The sequence below is a fragment of the Triturus cristatus genome, chromosome 7, assembly GCF_964204655.1.
Source record: "Triturus cristatus chromosome 7, aTriCri1.1, whole genome shotgun sequence".
Taxonomy (NCBI): domain Eukaryota; kingdom Metazoa; phylum Chordata; class Amphibia; order Caudata; family Salamandridae; genus Triturus; species Triturus cristatus.
In genome coordinates, this window is record NC_140590.1 from 189,545,317 (window position 1) to 189,565,822 (window position 20,506).

At 47.4% G+C, this 20,506-nt stretch overlaps 1 protein-coding gene across 4 annotated transcripts in view; it reads right to left on the minus strand.

Moving 5' to 3' along the window:
- The window catches only part of HPN (hepsin), a 445,048-nt gene that overhangs the window by 120,234 nt on the left and 304,308 nt on the right, over nt 1-20,506 (minus strand). For all 4 annotated transcript variants that reach the window (XM_085616009.1, XM_085616008.1, XM_085616006.1 and 1 more), the window contains one exon: nt 8,830-8,871. In XM_085616009.1, coding sequence (XP_085472135.1) covers nt 8,830-8,871 — 42 coding nt within the window. The remainder of the gene's footprint in view (nt 1-8,829; nt 8,872-20,506) is intronic.

Consider the following 20,506-nt stretch of genomic DNA (forward strand, 5'->3'; position numbering starts at 1 on the left):
AATCAATCAAAGCATTTATATAGCGCACTACTCACCCAGAGGGTCTCAAGGCGCTAGGGGAGGGGGGTCCGCTACTGCTCGAACAGCCAGGTCTTGAGTTGCTTCCTGAAGGCGAGGTGGTCCTGGGTCAGGCGGAGGTGGGTCGGGAGGGAGTTCCACGTCCTGGCGGCGAGGAAGGAGAAGGACCGTCCCCCTGTGGTGGCTCTTCGGATGCGGGGGACAGTGGCGAGGGCGTGGCCGGTCGATCGAAGCTGGCGTTTGGGAGCGTAGAAGTTGAGGCGGCTGTTGAGGTATCCTGGGCCTTGGTTGTGTAGGGCTTTGTGTGCGTGGGTGAGGAGACGGAAGGTGATTCTCTTGGTGACCGGGAGCCAGTGCAGGTCTCTCAGGTGTCCGGAGATGTGGCTGCGACGGGGGATGTCCAAGATGAGTCGTGCTGAGGCGTTCTGGATCCGCTGAAGTCTTTTCTGGAGTTTGGCGGTGGTTCCGGCATAGAGGGAGTTGCCGTAGTCCAGACGGCTGGTGACGAGGGCCTGGGTGACCGTCTTCCTGGTCTCGGTGGGGATCCACCGGAAGATCTTTCGTAGCATGCGCAGGATGTTGAAGCACGACGAGGAGACTGCGTTGACTTGTCTGGTCATGGAGAGAGTGGAGTCCAGGATGAAGCCCAGGTTGCGTGCGTGGTCTGTTGGTTTGGGTGCGCTGCCTAGGGCGGGGGGCCACCAGGAGTCGTCCCAGGCGGAGGGTGAGGATCCCAGGATGAGGACTTCCGTCTTGTCCGAGTTCAGTTTCAGGCGGCTGTTCTTCATCCATTCGGCTACCTCTTTCATCCCTTCGTGGAGGTTGGCTCTGGCGGTGGCGGGGTCGTTGGTGAGGGAGAGAATCAGCTGGGTGTCGTCGGCGTAGGAGATGATGTTGAGGTTGTGCTGGCGTGCGATGTCTGCGAGGGGGCTCATGTACACGTTGAAGAGGGTTGGACTGAGCGAGGAGCCTTGAGGAACGCTGCAGATGACTTCGGTGGCTTCAGATCTGAACGGGGGGAGGCGGGCTCTCTGTGTCCTTCCGGCGAGGAAGGAGATGATCCACTCCAGTGCCTTCTCCTGGATTCTGACGTTGCTGAGTCGCTGCACTAGTGTACGGTGGTAGACAGTGTCGAAGGCCGCGGAGAGGTCTAGGAGGATGAGGGCCGCTGTTTCTCCGTTGTCAAGCAGAGCTCGGATGTCATCGGTGGCTGCGATCAGGGCGGTCTCGGTGCTGTGGTTGGCCCGGAAGCCAAACTGCGAGAGGTCGAGGGATCCGTTCGTCTCAAGGAAGGCGGCCAGCTGCTTGTTGATGGTCTTCTCGATGACTTTTGCAGGAAACGGGAGCAGCGAGATGGGGCGGTAGTTCTTGAGGTCGGTGGGGTCGGCTGATGGCTAGAGCGCTGAGTTCGGCGTGCTTCCAGCTCTCCGGGAAGGTAGCGGTGTCGAAGGAGGTGTTGATGATGTCTCGCAGGTGGGGTGCGATGACAGCGTCGGCCTTGTTGAAGACGTGGTGAGGGCAGAGGTCGGTAGGAGATCCGGAGTGGATGGAGTTCATCGTGCGGATGGTGTCTTCGGTGCTGATCTGGGTCCAGGCGCGGAGGGTGGTGGTGGGGGGCGGTGGTTCGGTCGTGGCGTGTGTCGGTTGAGTGCTGAAGCTGTTGTGTATGTCCGCGATCTTGTTGTGGAAGTAGGAGGCGAGGGAGTTGCAGAGGTCTTGTGAAGGGGTGATGTCGTTGTTACCGGCGATGGGGTTGGAGAGCTCTTTGACGATGTTGAAGAGTTCCTTGCTGTTGTGTGCGTTGTTGTCCAGTCGTTCCTTGAATGCGGTTTTCTTGGTGGCGTGGATGAGTTGGTGGTGTTTTCGGGTGGCGAGCTTGAGGGCAGTCATGTTGTCCGGTGTTGGGTCTCTGCGCCAGGTTCTCTTGAGGGCTCGGCAGTTCTTCTTGGAGCTCTTGAGTTCGTCGGTGAACTATGGGGCTTTCTTGCTACCGGGTCTGCTAGTCGGGGTCTTCAGAGGGGCGAGGTCGTCTGCGCAGTCGCTGATCCACTTCGTGAGGTTGGTGGCCGCTTGGCTGGGGTTCGTTGCGCTGGTGGGTGGGTTCTTGCTCAGGGCGGTCGCGAGCTGGTCGGCTGTGATCTTGTTCCAGCTTCTGCGTGCAACCTGTTGCTGGTGGTGGTGGATCGTGGTCCTTCTGAAGCTGAAGTGGACGCAGCTGTGGTCCGTCCAGTGGAGTCCGGTGGCGTGGCTGAAGGCGATGTCCTTGCTGGATGAGAAGACGGGGTCGAGTGTGTGTCCGGCGTAGTGGGTGGGGGTGGTGACCAGCTGCTTGAGTCCGAGGTTGGCGAGGTTGTCCAGCAGGGTGGTGGTGTTGCGGTCGTTGTTGTTCTCCAGGTGGAAGTTGAGGTCCCCGAGGAGGATGTAGTCAGCGGAGGGGAGGGCGTGCGGGCTGATGAAGTCAGCGATGTCTTCGCTGAATTGTGTGCGTGGTCCCGGGGGTCTGTAGATGAGGGTGCCTCTGAGGGTGGTCTTGGGGTTGATGTGGACCTGGAAGTGCAGGTGCTCGGCGGGTGCGAGGGTGTCGTCGGTGTTGGTCGTGATGCGGATGGTGTTCCTGTGGATGATGGCGAGGCCTCCTCCGGTGTGGTTGATGCGGTCCCTTCGGATGATCTTGTAGCCATCTGGGATGGCGATGGCAATGTCGGGCGTTGAGGAGGCGTTCATCCAGGTTTCCGTGAGGAAGGCGACGTCTGGGGCTGCGGTGTCGAGCAGGTTCCAGAGCTCGACGGCGTGTCTGTGGACGGAGCGGGTGTTGAGCAGGATGCATTTAAGGTGGCTGCTGCTGTTGCTCGTCTTGGTCTTGGTTGGTGCTGGAGTAGCGCAGGTCCGGATGCAGGTGAACTTGCAGGAGTTGCAGCAGAAGGGTCCGTGGGTGCGTCTCGGGGTGGCTCGGTAGCATCCTGGGCTTTGGCCGGCATTGAGTGCGTTGAGGGTGGCGGCGTCGTACGTCCGGCGGGTGGGCTGGGGTCTGCGGGGGCCAGGGGTCCTGGCGCTGGGCGTGGTCCAGGCGCGGACGGGCATAGACGGGCTTACCTTTGGCGCACCTTCGGCGCTCAATCGGTGCTCCCGCTGCGCGCGTCCGCTGCACGGTCGCTCTGGGGACGTCATAAGAAGGGAGCCAGTCGGGAGGGTCTGCGGGGAGGCGGGAGCGCGAGCCAATCGGCTGGCGGGGGGGCGGGGCCACGGGCTGGGGCGGCGGGAAAGCTGGAGCGGGCTTGGCGGCCCTCGGGTGGCTGGGGCTGCGGGAGGCTGGTGTGGGCTCGGCGGCCCTCCGGAGGCTGGGGCTGCGGGAGGCTGGTGTGGGCTCGGTGGCCCTCGGGAGGCTGGGGCTGCGGGAGCAGGCACAGGCACAGGAGCATGGGGGTGACCAGGCCGGAAGGCGCAGTGGTCATTGGATATATGTAAAAACATTCTTTCACCAGAATACCAATACCCAGCGGAGCGGGCGCGCGAGGCGGGCACGCGGATTGCGCACCGAAGGCACGCCAAAGGCAAGCCTGTCTACGCCTGGACCGTGCCCAGCGCCAGAACCCCTGGACCCCGCCGGAGCCAGCCAACCCGACAGAGATACGAAGACGCCACCCTCCACGCACTCAACACCGGCCAACAGCCAGCCTTCTACCAAGCCAACCCGAAACGCACCTACGGAGCATTCACCTGCCACGCCTGCAACTTCACCTGCACCCGATCCTGCACCGCACCCACCAAGCCAGGCTCCAGCAACGACCACCTTAAGTGCATCTTGCTCAACACCCGCTCCGTCCACAGGCACGCCGTCGAACTCTGGAACCTTCTCGACACAACATCACCAGACGTCGTCTTCCTCACAGAAACATGGATGAACGCCTCCTCAGCTCCCGACATCGCCATAGCCATCCCGGATGGCTACAAGATCGCCCGGAAGGACAGCTTCAACCAAGCCAGATGAGGCATCGCCATCGTCCACAGAAACACCATCCGCATCACGACCAACTCCAACGACACCCTCACCGCCGCCGAACACCTTCACTTCCAGATACACACCGACCCCAAGACCACCCTCAGAGGCACCCTCGTCTACAGACCCCCAGGACCACGCACACAATTCGCGAAGCCATCGCAGACTTCGTCAGCCCGCATGCCCTTACCTCCTCAGACTACATCCTCCTAGGACACCTCAACTTTGACCTGGAGAACAACAATGACAGCAACACCGCCACCCTGCTGGACAACCTCGCCAACCTCGGACTCAAGCAACTGGTGAACACCCCCACCCACATCACCGGCCATACGCTTGACCCCATCTTCTCCTCTAGCAAGCACATCTCCTTCAGCCACTCCACCGGACTGCACTGGACAGACCACAGCTGCGTCCACTTCAACTTCAGGAGAACCACGACCCACAACCACCCTCAACAGGTTCCCCGCAGAAGCTGGAGCAAGATCACCGCCGACCAGCTCACCACCTCCCTCAGCCAGAACCCCCCACCAACACGACAGACCCCAACGAAGCAGCCCGCAACCTCACACAGTGGCTCACCAACTGCACCGATGACCTCGCACCACTGAAGAACCCCCCCCAGCAGACACGGCAGCAAGAAAGCCTCCTGGTTCACCAATGACCTCAAAAACTCCAAGAAAACCTGCCGTACCCTCGAGAAAGCTTGGCGCCATGACCAGACTACAGAAAACATGACAGCCCTCAAGAATGCCACCCGCAAACACCACCAACTGATCCGCACCACCAAAAGGACCACATTCAAAGAACGACTGGACAACAACTCCCACAACGGCAAGGAACTCTTCAGCATCGTCAAAGAGCTCTCCAGCCCCAGCGCCTGCAACAACGACATCACACCCTCGCAGGACCTCTGCGACTCACTCGCCTCGTTCTTTCACCGCAAGATTGCCGACATACACAACAGTTTTGGCGCACAGACCGCGCACCCTACCACCGATCCGGTGCCCCCCACCACCACCCTCCGCACCTGGACGACGTTCAGCACCGAAGATACCACCCACACGATGAACACCATCCATTCCGGCTCCCCAACCAACCCCTGCCCCGACCACATCTTCAACAAAGCCGACTCCATCATCGCACCCCAACTCCGGAACATCATCAACAGCTCCTTCGCATCCGCCACCTTCCCAGAGAGCTGTAAACACGCCGAGCTCAGCGCCCTCCTGAAGAAACCCACCGCGGACCCCACGGACCTCAAGAATTCCGCCCCATCTCGCTCCTCCCCGGCCAAAGTCATCGAGAAGATCGTCAACAAACAACTCTCCGCCCTCCTCGAAACCAACGGATCCCTCGACCCCTCGCAGTCCGTCTTCCGAGCAAACCACAGCACCGAGACCGCCCTCATCGCAGCCACCGACGACATCAGGTCCCTGCTCGACAACTGGGAAACAGCTGACCTCATCCTCCTGGACCTCTCAGCAGCCTTCGACACCGTATGCCACCGCACCCTGATACAGCGCCTCAGCAACATCGGAATCCAAGGAAAGTCCTTGGAATGGATCATCTTGTTCCTCGCCGGCAGAACCCAGAGAGTCCGCCTTCCCCCGTTCCGGTCCGCGGCCACCGAAGTCATCTGCGGCATCCCGCAAGGATCCTCGCTCAGCCCCACCCTCTTCAATGTCTACATGAGCCCCCTCGCAGCCATCGCACGCCAACACAACCTCAACATCATCTCCTACGCTGACGACACCCAGCTGATACTCTCCCTCACCAACGACCCCGCCACCGCCAGAGCCAACCTCCAGGAAGGAATGAAAGATGTCGCGGAATGGATGAAGCTCAGCCGGCTGAAACTGAACTCAGATAAGATGGAAGTCCTCATCCTGGGAACATCCCCCTCCACCTGGGACGACTCCTGGTGGCCCCCTGCCCTGGGCTCCACTCCAAAGCCAACGGACCATGCTCGCAACCTGGGCTTCCTCCTGGAATCCTCCCTCACGATGACCAAGCAAGTCAACGCCGTCTCGTCATCCTGCTTCAACACCCTGCGCATGCTCCGAAAGATCTTCCGGTGGATCCCTACCGACACCAGGAAGACGGTCACCCAGGCCCTCGTCACCAGCCGACTAGACTACAGAAACACCCTCTACACTGGAACCACAGCCAAACTACAAAAAAGACTCCAGCGCATACAGAACGCCTCTGCACGACTTATCCTGGACACCCCCCGCTTCAGCCACATCTCTCCCCAGCTGAGAGACATGCACTGGCTCCCCATCAGCAAGAGGATCACGTTCAGACTCCTCACCCACACACACAAGGCTCTCCACGACATGGGACCCACATACCTCCACAACCGCCTCACATTCTACACGCCCACCTGCCACCTCCGCTCCGCCAGCCTCACCCTCGCCACCGTCCCGCGCATCCGCAAGACCACCGCCGGAGGAAGATCCTTCTCCTACCTGGTGGCCAAGACATGGAACTCCCTCCGCACCCACCTACGACTGACCCAGAACCATCTCTCCTTCAGGAAACAGCTCAAGACCTGGTTCTTCGAGCAGTAGCGGATCCCCCTCCCCCCAGCGCCTTTTGACCCTACGGGTGAGTAGCGCACTTTACAAATTCACTGATTGATTGATTGATTGATAGTCCACGGGCTGTATTTGCATCTGAGTAACACTCGTCTGAGGGCGGGTAAGGAGGAAGGGACCGACCTTTCCACTTCCATCAGACGCCACATAACGACTTTAAGGCGCTGGATGGGCGCAGGGTAAATCCAAATTGTTTGGCTGATTTACAGTATAACTTATCAGTCTTCGCAGCGCTCTAAGCACAGTTTACACATTCTGTAGCACCGTCTTACCATAGACGACACCATAATTTACATACAGTAGACTTTCTGTACTCATATCTCACACTGCTTTTAACAGGGTACACATTACACAGTACTTTCTTCCCTCATACCGCACAGCGCTTTTCAATCATGTTACACAGATAGCACCTACCATGACACCGCACAGCACTTTACATGCACGGCACACATTATACAGCACCTTCCAGCCCTCCAAGTACGCCTCAGATACAGGAAGGTCACACATTAATAGTAGTTCACAAATTATAAAGCTCCATCTGTCTTATGACATCGCCGGGTTTCCAGCTAACTGCAGGGACTCTCCCGGACTGTGTCCTGGTGCACTGTGTTGACCCATGTAACATGCAGAGGCATCCGGGTTTTATGCCACGCTGGACTCTTTATATTCCCATCGTTTCGGATAGAAGCCAACATATATTTGTCACAAACCCGAGTGAGTCAGGGAGCAAAGTGTCTTTTTTGCCACTAAATGATGCATTCGTGCTAGAAATCTGTGTTTTGCTCATAATTTATTTATTTTTTATCATGTCTTTTTTGTTGGTCATTGCAAATTATTTGGGCGTTATTGCAATTTGATTTTCATTACAGTGTTAAGATGTGTTTTTCCACACAGATTTATTTTGTCTCAAAAAGATTTGGTTTTGTAACCAATTGGTCAGCATTTTCGGAAAGAATTTTTCTGATATGTTAAATCAATTTGCATCAACAGGTGTGTGGGCTTGAATAGATAAAGGCAAATAACATAACAATGAATATATGACAATAATTTTGGGGCAGTTTTGGGATGGGCACTTAGCTATGTCCCATTCGTGTTAAGAAAGCTTAGAGATATTATTCATCTCTCATAAATCTTATGTATGCCGCAGGCCTTGCTTGCCAAATACCAACAAATGGCCAGTTAGCGCAGAAGATGCAAGTGTTGTCAACTTTTAAGCAAAAAAGGAAAGCGATTACTGCCTGACTAGCCTTGGCATAGGTAAGCCAAAGATAAGCTTGGGGTTGATGAAGGTAGCTTGCCAGAGCGAGGCGAGAGGCTCAGGTCACCAGGATTTTAAAATGTTATTCCATAGATTAACACAAAACTGGAATCCTCCTCTGTGGTGCCACTCTACCCAAGGAAGATTAGCAGCTACTCTGCTAGGGAATGGGAGCACGCGGCGCCGTCTGTTCCTCCTTGGTGTTGAATCATCTTTCCTCTTGAGGAGTTGGACCAATGCAGATCAGAACAATGTCCCCACTTTTCACCCGCTCAAGAGTACTGTGCAACTGCAGCAGCGCTAGTCAGTCGAGTCAACTCAGGAAGCAAGCAGCGTGTGTCGCCCTGACTCACGCAGCTGCAAGCCTCTAATTAAAACCAAAAGGAAAAGTATGTAATGATTTAATTTTAATACACGCTAGTACTGTGGTGCGAAGCGAAGTATGTTGTTTAATGGTTGAGCTACGTCCCTGGAAAAGTGCACCCCTCATTTGTTGCCCACGTCTGTTATTTTGTAAATGGCCTGTAGCACAATCCTGATTGCTGTTCTGCCCGAGTAATATTAATGTGTCTGCGACAAACAGAGTAAGAGGGTGGAGCCCGTTGAGGATATGGATGGAGGCGGGAGAGTGGGTGTGGCATCCTACAAAAATGTGAGCACCTGGACTTCATATTTTACAAATAAAGCACTGAGTTTAACCAATGAAAGTTAACTGTATGTTGGTGCATATGCCATGTTAATCTACATGGAGTAAATTATTACCACACTTATCTCCGGCATGTATTCTAAATGGAGAGTTTTCTCACACCAGATGCTCAAATTCATCATAGGTGAAGGTGTACATCAGATCATTGCTCTCTTTTTGATTGAAAAAGGTGACACAAGAATGCTTTACCACACTTTCGACACCAATGAACGATAAACCTATTCTACTAAAAATTAGACATGTCCCTTACCATAGTACAGACCTTGATTGTCGCTCTTCAAGACATACGTCACTGCAAAAAGAAGAGAGAGAAGTTACGATGATGGAATCAGAAGCCAAATGCTGTGGAGCCTGTCTAATGCTATTAGACCTGGAGCCTGCAGAGGGCAGAGGTGCTGCTTTGCTTTGCTTTGATCCATAATAGAAAGATGGAAGCAAGATAAAAGGTGAGAAAAAAGAAAAAAACACCTCCAGCCTATCCTGACTATTCCTTCTTTTTCCCTACAAATTAATATGGAGAGACAGCAGCTCTTTTTGAAATATGTTTACTAAATGAAGAGCTATTTCAACATAGCTACCAGAGTTCGATGAATGAGGGATTGAACTGTCACTATATGCATAATGTATGTATACATGTGCATGGTATTTCTATAGCGTGAACCAAGGCCAAAAGGCAAAGGGGTGGTGCATAAGGTGAAAGACAAGTATAAAGTCAACAAGTGTTACTCTCTGCAGGGTCTTCCCTAGATTTTTTTTGCCTTTGCCCCTCCTGTTTTCTGAACCCATTTGTGTTGGCTTATAAGAATCTGTGCACCTTACCACTGTTTAACAGTGTTTAGGATTGTGCACTCACTCCCTAAAACAGGGTAAAATTGGATTACACCTGACTGGCATATTTAACTTACTTATAAGTCCCTAGTAAAGTGGGATACCATGTACTCAGGGCCAGTAAATAAAATGCTGCTAGTCGGCCTGCAGCACTTATTGTGCCATCCACTTTATTTGTCCCTTAAAAGATGTCGCAGGCCTGCCACGGCAGCCTGTGTGCAGCTTTAAACTGCTTATTCGACTTGGCAAAATCAAACTTTTACAAAGCCTAAAACTCCCTTTTTAATACATGTCACCCCTACAGTAGGCTCTAAATAGGCTATTCAGAAGGGCACATTGTATTAAAAAAAATGGACATATACGTTTAAGTTTAAAATGAATTGGTAATGAAAAACTCACAAATTCATTTTTCACTACAGTGAGGCCTACCTCTCCTATAATTTAACATTGGGTTACCTTATTACATTTACAAGTGAAAATGTGTGTTTCGGGAAAGGTAGAAATGTCATGTTTGGTGTCTAAGGAATTGCAATTAAAAAATTCTCTTTATTAACAATCCAGAAAAATACTACTTTTAGAAAGTTTACATTTTCTTGTCCTAACCATTTGATGCCTGCAGCCTACTTCCCATATCACATTACTAGGTTCACTTGGCCTTTGTGTAATGCCCCCAGACAGCCACACAATATGTGTACTTGGGCTGATGGGTCATCCTGACCAGAGTTGGGGGGGTTTGTGCACAGTCCCACTTAAACTGCAGAGGAGTTGCCTGAGCATAACCTGAGATCAGTTCACACTAGCGTTGTGAAACTGGGGCAGGGAGGATGGAAATTCCAATACCATCTTTGGGTGGGAAACTCTAGAAGCTTCTTCCACTTCAAAGCTGGCACCAGGATTAAAATGAGGACACTCAGACTCACTCTTCATGTCACTTCAGGACCTGCAGAGGACTCGCCGAGGACTGCCACGCCGCCTGTGGCCTGCTGTGTACTTTAAAGGACTGCTCTGCTGCGCCAAGAGGCTCGCCCTGCTGCCTGAAGCCTGCCTTGTGCCCCCAGAGGACTACCTTGCTGCTCAAGGATTTCCAGAGTGACTCCAAGAGCTAGTTGGCCGGCCTCCTGATCAGAGCCTCAGGGACAGAAAACGCTCTAACTATTTTGAACCTGCAGCTAGACGCAGCCTGAGCCTTGAACCTGCAAGTTGTTCCCCTCCAGTCCTGGACCCTTAGAGGTGGTGCTAATGGTGCCTAGATAGCCCAATACCAAAACTTGAAACTTTAAAAATGTTCATCCATATAGTGCTCTGAGAACCAAGCGGAGACCGGATCTGACCTATTTCCGATCCACCCAAGTTGCATCACCAGTTAGACTGACTTTACTGCACCATCCACTACGTACTTCTCCGCAGCATCAAATCCTGTTCAGTTGCTCCATGCAGAAGGGGCATCCGGCCTGGTGGAGCCCTTGTCGGCTACAGCCCAATTCTTCCTACTGGAGATTTTCGACTAATCCTGAATGCAAAAAAGTTCACTGAAACTCTGTCCAATGACTCCTCAATGACAATACCTACTATTTGGACTCCCCTGCTGAACTTTAACTTCTCAAACATTTTTCTTTAAAGATTTTTTTAAGTAAGAAGGTAAGCAGAGAACGAGCCCTATCCACTTTGTGTATTCAAACCACCCTCCATAGCGGTGTGCCATAACTTTTAACTTTGCCCCAGTCTTGCATGACTGAATGCTCATGGTTGGCGTTTTGATTGTATAAGTCCTATTTTACACTTTAAACTTTAAAAATGAGTAACTCTAGTTTTACTGATTGAATTTTTGTTGATTTGAAATCAAAACATTTATTAAATGTACTCTACTTTTGTAAATTGCTGTGGAATTTTCTAATGTTGTTTTTTTACTTAATTACTATTCAAGTGCTGCATAAATACATTACACCGTCCCTCTAGAAATTACTGCTATTTATCCAACCTACCAGAGAGATAAGCAAAGGTTAATCCAGTGATTTTTTTGTGGTTTACCCTGACAAGAAGTCGCATTTGGAGTCCGGCGTGAGGAGAAGGCTTAGTTTTTCAGCAGCACGCTTATGATACAGTCTACAGATTTAAGACTATGATTGCAAAGCTATGAATTTATCATGAAATCGACTTTACAGCCCATATTAGGAATTCCCCTCATGCCACAGGATTAGTGTGGCTTGGAATTACCGCCTCCCTATAAACCTTAATATAGCGAATGTGTTCAGCCGTGAACAAGTCACATGTACAATCATACTGAGGCGACGAAACACTTTTTGGCTTGGTAACTATTTCTAAACGGAAAACTTTGAGATCAATTAAAAAGAAGAAAGAAAAAAGAAAGAAACTATAGATTCATTTATTGTGTTTTATGTGTGATCGAATTTGAAAACTCTAAATTGAAATTTACGTGTGCTTGGGTACATGCTTGATACCCTGACAAGAAGTATGGCTGTTTCTTGAGAAGGGCACATAACCCCTTCAACCAACAACTCAGTTTCTCATATGGATGGTTAATGCTTTGCGATGAAGTAATCTTTAAAGAGGTGAGTCTTTAACTCTTTCTTGAATTGGAACAGCGTTCTTACTGGGCTCAGGTCATAGCCATCATTTCAGATCTCAAATGCATACTTGGGCTAATCCCCAGACCGAAAAATGCCAGAATGTGTTTTGTTGACCTGGCAATACTGCTGACTGAGCACCTGCGAGTGCTAACAAAGCGGTGGAAGTCCCACTCTGTGCCATTAGTCTCCCAATGGAGATTAAGGAGTGGGATCTTGCTGAGCGTGGTGCACTACTGCTAGATGAATACCAGGGTTTACATAGGAGGCCTATTGCAATGGAATGGGATGCCATGCTCCAGTCCTTCAAAGACCCTGGATAGATCCTTAGGCTGGCTTATCCTACCCCCATTGTAGATGATGAACAGGTTCCGTCCCTGTTGTACTTTGTTCCACAAATCACTCCTGGACCCTTTCTGGAGTAGTTCCAACATCATATTACTAAAATGACAGCTATTACGTGAACGACGTGTTAGTTCCTAAATGATTATGTCTAGTTAAAGTGGGGAGGGAGGGTGCAAATTGTTCCCGTTAAGAAACCTCACAGCTTTTTTCCTGTTAACTATTATAGTTTATCGAATTGTTGCCTGTGCTAATGTGTAAACTATTTAATGTACTGAACAATGGCAATATGTATGTTTTTAAGAAAATGGCAATAAGATTTGTGTTAAAAAGTGGAGTAACATTTGGGCAGTCCTGATGGATATGGGGATGTTCCAGATCCTGAGTGCATGGATAAAAAAGGCCTTCTGCCTTGTTTTTTCTTTTTTACGCTCCTTAGTCTGCAGTCCGATGCTGTTCCAAATACAGGTGTACTGTGGAAACATCAGATATAGTTAACTTTTTTGCAATGTGAACCTTGAGGGCTAGGCTGGCTTCCAAGGTGAATCCAGGTGACTTGCCACTCGGTGAAAGTTGAGGTTTGGAGATTGTCAAGGATATCACCATAGAGCCAACAAGTTTTGGAACAAATCAAAAAACCTTCTTACTCCAAACAGCTTTCTAATATTCATAAAATGTGCTTTTTTTACTTAAGATTATGTAATGTAAGTCTGATAACTAATATAATTACCTAATTGTGTCTAGGAATCCAAAATATATATTTAATTGATCTTCTTCAATTACCTATACAAACTTAAATTTGAGTAAATCAAAAGAATTCAAAATATCCCCCTCAATAATAGTAACCTTTTCCCAAAAAGTAAATGTTTTCTTGATAAAGACAAGGTCCCTGTTATATAGCAACAGTCTTCATAACATAACATAGAAGATATCAGTCATATTTGAGAATTCTCCTTTGTAGGGAAACAACAATGGACATTATAAAATGTTGACTCATGACAATGAATATTTTTAGCATTTTCACCTTTGTCAGGACTATGTCATATGTATGGAATAGATAATAAAAAGTACATTAAAGGAATATCAGGGTGCTGTTTGGGCGATAGAGGTTTTTGGTATGTTCTTGAGTAATTGTGAGGACCCTAGGATCCCTTATTTCACTCTCACTGTTAGTTTGGGAATGTAATTGAGCCAGGTTTGCTCTGTTTATTGTTTGCTGTTCGTGGCAATAAACAGGAATTCTGATTTGGGTGGGTTAAGACTGAGGTCTGGATGAAGAGCAGGCACGTTTTGAGGTGCTGGATATCTGATGAAGATAAGGCATACATTTTCAGTTGTGTATCATTCTCCTATTTGGTGAAACTCTATGCTGTTATGTGCGAATAGGGCACCGAGTGGGTCAACGTTGATGTTGAAGATGGCAGGAGGCAGCGTGGTGGAAGATGACACATTCTATTTTGTTTTGTTTAAATTTCACCTGTAAAAATGTAATCGTGAATTTAAGTTAATTTCTTTACAGGTTATTTGTCAAAATTAGGATATGTGGCAATGCAAGCTATGCAATACCTCCTCTTTGGAGAAACCCTCAACTGCTGGAGAATCTTTCACAAACCCAAGGGAATGGGAAAATAAGGTGGCAATATAATTAGCTCAGTTATATTGGTAGTGAGTGATTAACTCTTTTAAGGAGGTGGAAGATAAATTTCATCTTGAATCTCTGTGAAATGGTTACAGCTATCTTCATTGGAGCACCCAGTTTCAAGGGTCAGATGGGGGAATACCTTTCAAGATCTTTTATGAAGCATCCCTTAGTCCTCTCTGCAGGGGCATAATATATCTGATGTGCGTGCTACACACAAAGATTAGTCTTGCCCACTCGAAAACTAAAATTCTCAAATGCTGGGCTGATGACATTCGGGTTCAATTTACTGGTGAAGAATGGAATCAGATTACCCCCTTAATGCAGTCTCCTCTGACCAGCTCGAATTAATGAATAATCTAACATTTTTCTAAATATCAGCTCTATTCTACACCTGACAGACTGTTTTAGTTCTTGGACTAATATTTAAATAAAGGTGTACTATGCTTACCTGCATTGGAGATTGGGGGTGTGCATTATGGTTATATCCAGAGTAAAAACATTACTGGAGATCTATATGTAGGGTATTAAATAATATTTGTCAACCTGGAATCCTTCTTTATCTGTGTCTGGCCATGTTGGGTTTTCCACAAACTTTTATAGATTCAAATAATAAATGTTCAAATATTATGGGGCAGATTTACAAGCCCCTTGTGCCACTTTTGTGCCGCCATTGTGTCACTTCTGTGACGTAGCAGCGGCGTAAACCATGCGCCATGTTGCTCCCTATTTACAACGTGACGCATCTAGGGCGGCAGGTTTCATGTGGGTGTTCTGGCGCAGGGGGGGCGTTCTGGCGCAGTAAAGCCTCGGAAAAGTGCCTGAGTGAAATCTACAAGATTCCACTCAGTCACTTTTCCGATGCCACTCCGTCAAAACCTTGTGCCTGCTTGAAACAGGCATAAGGCGTGATGCACCACGTTATGTAAGGGCAGGCCACGAGCATTGCTGGAGTTGCGTCGCACTTGCAACACAACTCCAGCAATGCGCCATCCTTCCGACGGGAGATGCGTAATGCATCTGTTTATCCTTGCGCCACGATGTGTCGCATAGTAAATGTGGCGCATCTGAGGTGGCACAAGGGTAAACTTGCGTGACGCATCTTACCTGGTGCATCCCTGCTGATTTGCAAGGATGCGCCAGTCGTCATAAATCTGCCCCTAGATATTTGGGATTGTTCATTGATCGTATGCTTCTGGCAACAAATTGGTGTTCAACAGAAGTTCAGTTATCTACAGCAATTTGCACAAAATGTTTTAGAAAAGAAGATCAGCATAAAAATAAACATTTTAAATATATCCCTACTTGAACTCTATGTTCAGGACTCTTCCAGTACAGAGGATGTACTGTAATTTGTGTGATGTGGCACATTTGGATTTCAATAATTGTGACCTTTTTATTTCGGAACTAATTTATGAGCCTGAAGGATCTATCAGTTTTATCCTTAAAAATATATAAAATAAACTTCCTTTAGCGGTACCTATCCTTTAGTGGTGCTAAAATGTACTGGGTCTATTTACAGTCTCCATCTTCGTCTTCTGTAGGCACTACATTATCTAGGTTAAAGTTGTGGTCTTCTATGGGATATTGACTGTAGGAATGTGGATTTCTAAAACACTAAGGTGAGAGAGGCTTGAGTCTCTATATGATTTGAGGCTCAGGTTCCATAGAGCCCAACTTATCCAATTCACAATAGGTAAACAGATTTCAGTGAGTCCAAGCTTAAAACTTCCTTGCTTGGCACAAGCAGACAGCCCTCTGACAAAAAACTAAATGCAATTGGTAGAACATCAACACTGAAACAACTTTACAGCAAGCTAAAATTCTGAAACCACTGAAGTTAAGAGAAATAATGCGTTATGAGACCTATGGTACTCGCATTAATAAAATAGGATTTGAGTTTAAGAATTATACAAATAAAATAAAACTGTTACATAAAAACAATAGGACGTAAAATGGAAGCTAAGGGGTCACATTTGACTGCGACATAGGCAATCATCGAGGACAACCACTTATGGAATGAGGCTGGATATACGCTGTTGGTTCTCGCTGTTCATTCTTCATGGTCAAGAATTTAGAATGACCAAGATCTATGTGCAAGGTGCTGCTGTGCTTCCAGTGAAGACTTTCAACTTCAGACTTTCTCATTTGTATGAAATGTAACAAACTTTAGCAGGGCAAGTTTAAGAGGTGTGGCTGAGCATTGTACCACAAGATACGATGCACTTTTTTGCAATACTGGTGGAGTTTTGGACTTGATGACAAAAGGTTTACAGTTGTCAAACCATAGAATTGTAGCCACCAAAGGAAATTCCATCAATCACACTTTGCCTCCTTTTTCAGACTTATGGTCTCCCTATGGATTCTGACTTTTCTTTTATAGTCAGGAATAATCAGCAGTTTAGGCATTGATGTGTTTCTGGGCAGTTCTCCAAGAGACCGATACATCTTTTTCACATCTCCAATGGTGACTTTAACTCTGCAGCAGAATGCTCCTAATAAAATTCATGGAATTAAAGTTGTCAAGTTTATATTTTTTTCTAATTTGCTTTCCCTAAAATAAAGTAACTATTGTTAAGGCTCTCATTTTACCTAACGTCAACTGCAATAACAACGTCTATATCATCCTTCCCCATCAAAAGACTCCAAAGTTTGCAAAGAGCAGCAATTAGGGCTAAAAAGAAGAATTCACATCCTTTGAAGCTTAGCTGCCTTGCCCTGTTTAACAGAAGTCAAATCACTATGTGCCACTTCTAAGAAATCTCAAGCTGATTACCTACTGATTGAAGTTGGTGGTGGTTGCGGCCTAATGGTAAGTCAAGGGAGGAAAGACACAGCAACATGGTATGCCCAAATCCACGGAATGTGCACTTTTAGCTTTAAAACTCTGAGGTTGTTAAGATGGGAACTTCATTCTCTTCTTAAATAGTTGTAATCGTTGAGGGAACATGTTGGCAGGTTAGTCCTGCCGTAGGCTTTCTCACGCTCCTTCGGATTGCCCCTGGGCCATCTAAAATAATTCTATTTTGAAAGAGGTTTGAAAGAGGTTTTTATCCTCCTTACCCGGTGGGGTTCTGTTGCCACCTCTTGGTGTTTTAAGGAATTTTCCTTGGCTTCTCTCAGCCGGTTTCCATGAAGACGTTGCAGGGGTGAGGTTTCTTTTCCTGACCCGATGAGATCGGGTGGAGACCCTGTGCCGGCCTGTTGGCATCCAGTGGAGATCTCCGGTGAGGCGTTTTAGTTTCTTGCCTGCCTGTTGTTTATTTTGCTGTCCTTGCTGCCCTTGGTGTCCCAGGTGCTGTGTTTTGTGGGGTCTTGCTGGGGTTTCTGGGTCTCTGAGTTTTTTAGAGAAATTGAGGAGTTGGAAGAATTCTTTTGTTGGTTCTTCCTGTGTGGCAGCCTGGCCCGTGGTTTGCAGGAGCCGCCCCCTTGCTCTGCTGGGGGTCAGCTGTATCCGGTGGCCGGTAGCGTAGCTGCTGAGAAACGGAGGGCGGCCAGGATTTCTTTTCGGGGCACTCCAGGCAGAGCTTGTTGCTGCCTAGTACCACAATTATACATCTTAACTGGCCTGACGGTGTGCAATATAAAAGAGGCTGTCCCCTGCCACAAGGTATTTTCTTCTCTCCCATATGGATTCTTGAGGGGTGATGCAACTGCTGACCTTATTAAACAATATTTGTTGGTTACTCAAAGTTGTTTCTTTTCCCATCTACTACATGAGCCATAGATGTATTAAAGGTATGCCCAGTAGTGAATTGACTCCATCTCAGCAGATCTCCCTGAAGACAGGGGTATGAAAAAGCGTTCAAGAGAGGCTGGAGGTCTCTTACATTATTCCTGCAGCTGAATCCACTGGCACCGCGGCTGTGTCTACGGGATCCACCAGTATAATAATTATGAAAGGGGGCCAGGCCACTAATAGATATGCTTTAAGGAATACATTATTTGATTTTTCTAAGTCCACAAGCAATGCCATTGCTGCTCCTTTGGCTTTGGGGTCGAGCAGAGCTGTGCCAAAAAAATCTGGTAGCAAAGCTGTTAGTAAGATCTCTTCCAGCCTTGAAAAATATCTACCCCCTCCTATACGACAGCTGAAAGAAGTATCTCAACTGAGAACAACTCAGTCCCTCAGATTGTATTTTAAGGTACACCAAAAAAGTCAGCAAATAAATACACCACGCTCAGAAATGGAAGAGTTCCCCTCCCATGTCGTGACTCCCTTGGAAAAAATGCATGAAACAAGGGTGGACTCTATATATGTGACAATGTGCTGGCCGTACAGGTGACCTATACTTATCTTCCTACTGTTAATAGGTTCCAGGTGTTGAAGGACTGTGACACTGACCCTGTTGACCCCGTTGGATTCCCTGATGAGTCCTTGCGATCATTTCTCAATGCCCCCATGAGACCTAATAGTGCCGATCAATCTGATCTGATGAGGATGTTAGAGGGGTTATCCAAGGAGATTAGGAATAAGTTTGCTATATCAGAAAGGTACCAGGCTAAAATTCAGGACACTTGTGAAGCCTTAGAGGTTAAAATGTCTGCTACTACAGAAAGGATTTGCTTGATGGAAGCCTCTGTTGAGGGCCTGAATAAGGAAGTAGAGATCAACTGGGCTTGGATTCAAACACTAAAAGCTTGAGAGAAATTTATGTTGGATAAAATAGAAGCCCTTGAGAAGAATTGTAGACGAAACAACATTAAAGTTCTCAACGTACCAGGGGGGTTGGAGGGTGAGAACATCAAGACCTTTTTTATAGATCTGTTGAAATAGTTTATTCCGACTATTGACCCCTTAGACCTTTAAAATGACATTCAGAGAATCCATAGAGATCCTTTTTCAAAAAACCCAAACAGGAAAACTCCCAGAAGAATCTTTGTGAATTTTAAAACCTATCTTTTGAAGGAATGTGTCCTATCCATTGCACTCAAGGCTGGTTCTTTTACTAAGGGAGATTGGTCGTTTTGGATCAGATCAGATCTCTCTAAAATAACACAAGACAGTGAACTGGTGAAGTTTATTCCAACACAAAGATCTTTAGGTGCAAAAGTACAATTGAGGTTTCCCAATCTACTAAAAGTAATGTGGAAGTACAAAATGTTCAATTTCATAGAACCTAAGGAGGTTGGCCCCTTTATAGAGCAAAGTAAGGCCCAGTGATAACTTGTTGTTCTTTCTTTTGTGTAGGTAATTCCAGAGGGGGGGTGGGTACGCTTTACTGGGTGATCATTATCAGGCCCAGACTAGTTTTTGGGAGGGTTCCCTGGGGGGGGCACAATTAGAGGAAGTTATTTTTGAATTTCACTGGGTGGGGAGCATAATAGGGAAAAAAAGAGAAAAGAAGTCCTCATTTTTTTAATGCACAGGATATTGTAAATGAACATAGAGTGGTTTTAGACCAACTGTTTTGCTGGCTGTCTATGACAATTTCAAATCTTGCATGGTGGTTCACATATAACTTTAATCTCTTCTGTAGTTCCTATTAAAATATTAACATGGAACGTTAAAGGCCTTAGGGTTCTGAGTAGACAGAGGAGACTCTTCCAACATCTGAGTCAATCACAGTATGTATAGTTATTCTCCAGGAAACCCACTTAACCTTTGATGAATGGTAGTTGATTTGGGTTAAGCAGAGATGGATGGAATTGTCTATTCATACCCCACAAACTTGTTATACTAAAGGAGTGGCTTTAATTTTTAAGTACTCAGCTAAAGCAACTCTAGGGGATATTATGGCAGATCATAAGGGGTGATGGATCATTGGTGATATTAAAATCCAAAATTAATGGTCTACTCTTGTTGGCTACTATGGTCCAAATATTGATGATGAGGGACCGCTGACCGCTATACAGCCATTTAATTCAATCAAACCTTCCCATTATTATTGGGAGTGATTTTAATAGTCTTTAAATCCCTTCTTGGATAGATCTAATGGGGGTAGAGTGGTTTCTACAAAGATGGGTTCCTTTGTTAAAGTTCTGATGAAGGACTTAGACCTGATAGATATCTGGAGAAAAAAGTATAAGGGATCGGAAAGTCCTCTGGATTTTACATTTCATAACAAAAAAACATGGGCACTTCTCCCAGATAGACTTCTCCTGGCAGATATAAGATTCCTGAATCGCATAATATCTGTAACACATGTCCCGGAGCAGCTCTCTGATCATTCGGCTGTAGTCTTACAGCTACAAATGTTTAGAGGTGTGCCTACTAAAAGGTGGACTTTTGATTAAACTCTACTTTTAGATCCCCTAATAATACTGCGGTTGAAGGAAGAAACAGTGTCTTTTTATGAAGCTAATAAAGACTCAACCGTATTGAATGTAATTTGGGACACCTACAAGGCCTCTACAAGAGGTTGTGTAATAAGCTTGGCAGCCAAGAAATTTAAGGAGGGCAGAAAGGCAATTCAGAGATTGGATGATGATATCTTTAGAGCAAGGAATAAAAGCAAAACCCACACAGATATGAAATCAGGTAGTGAAGTAAGTAGAGAGGTTTTAGCTAAAAGACAACTCCTAATAGACCA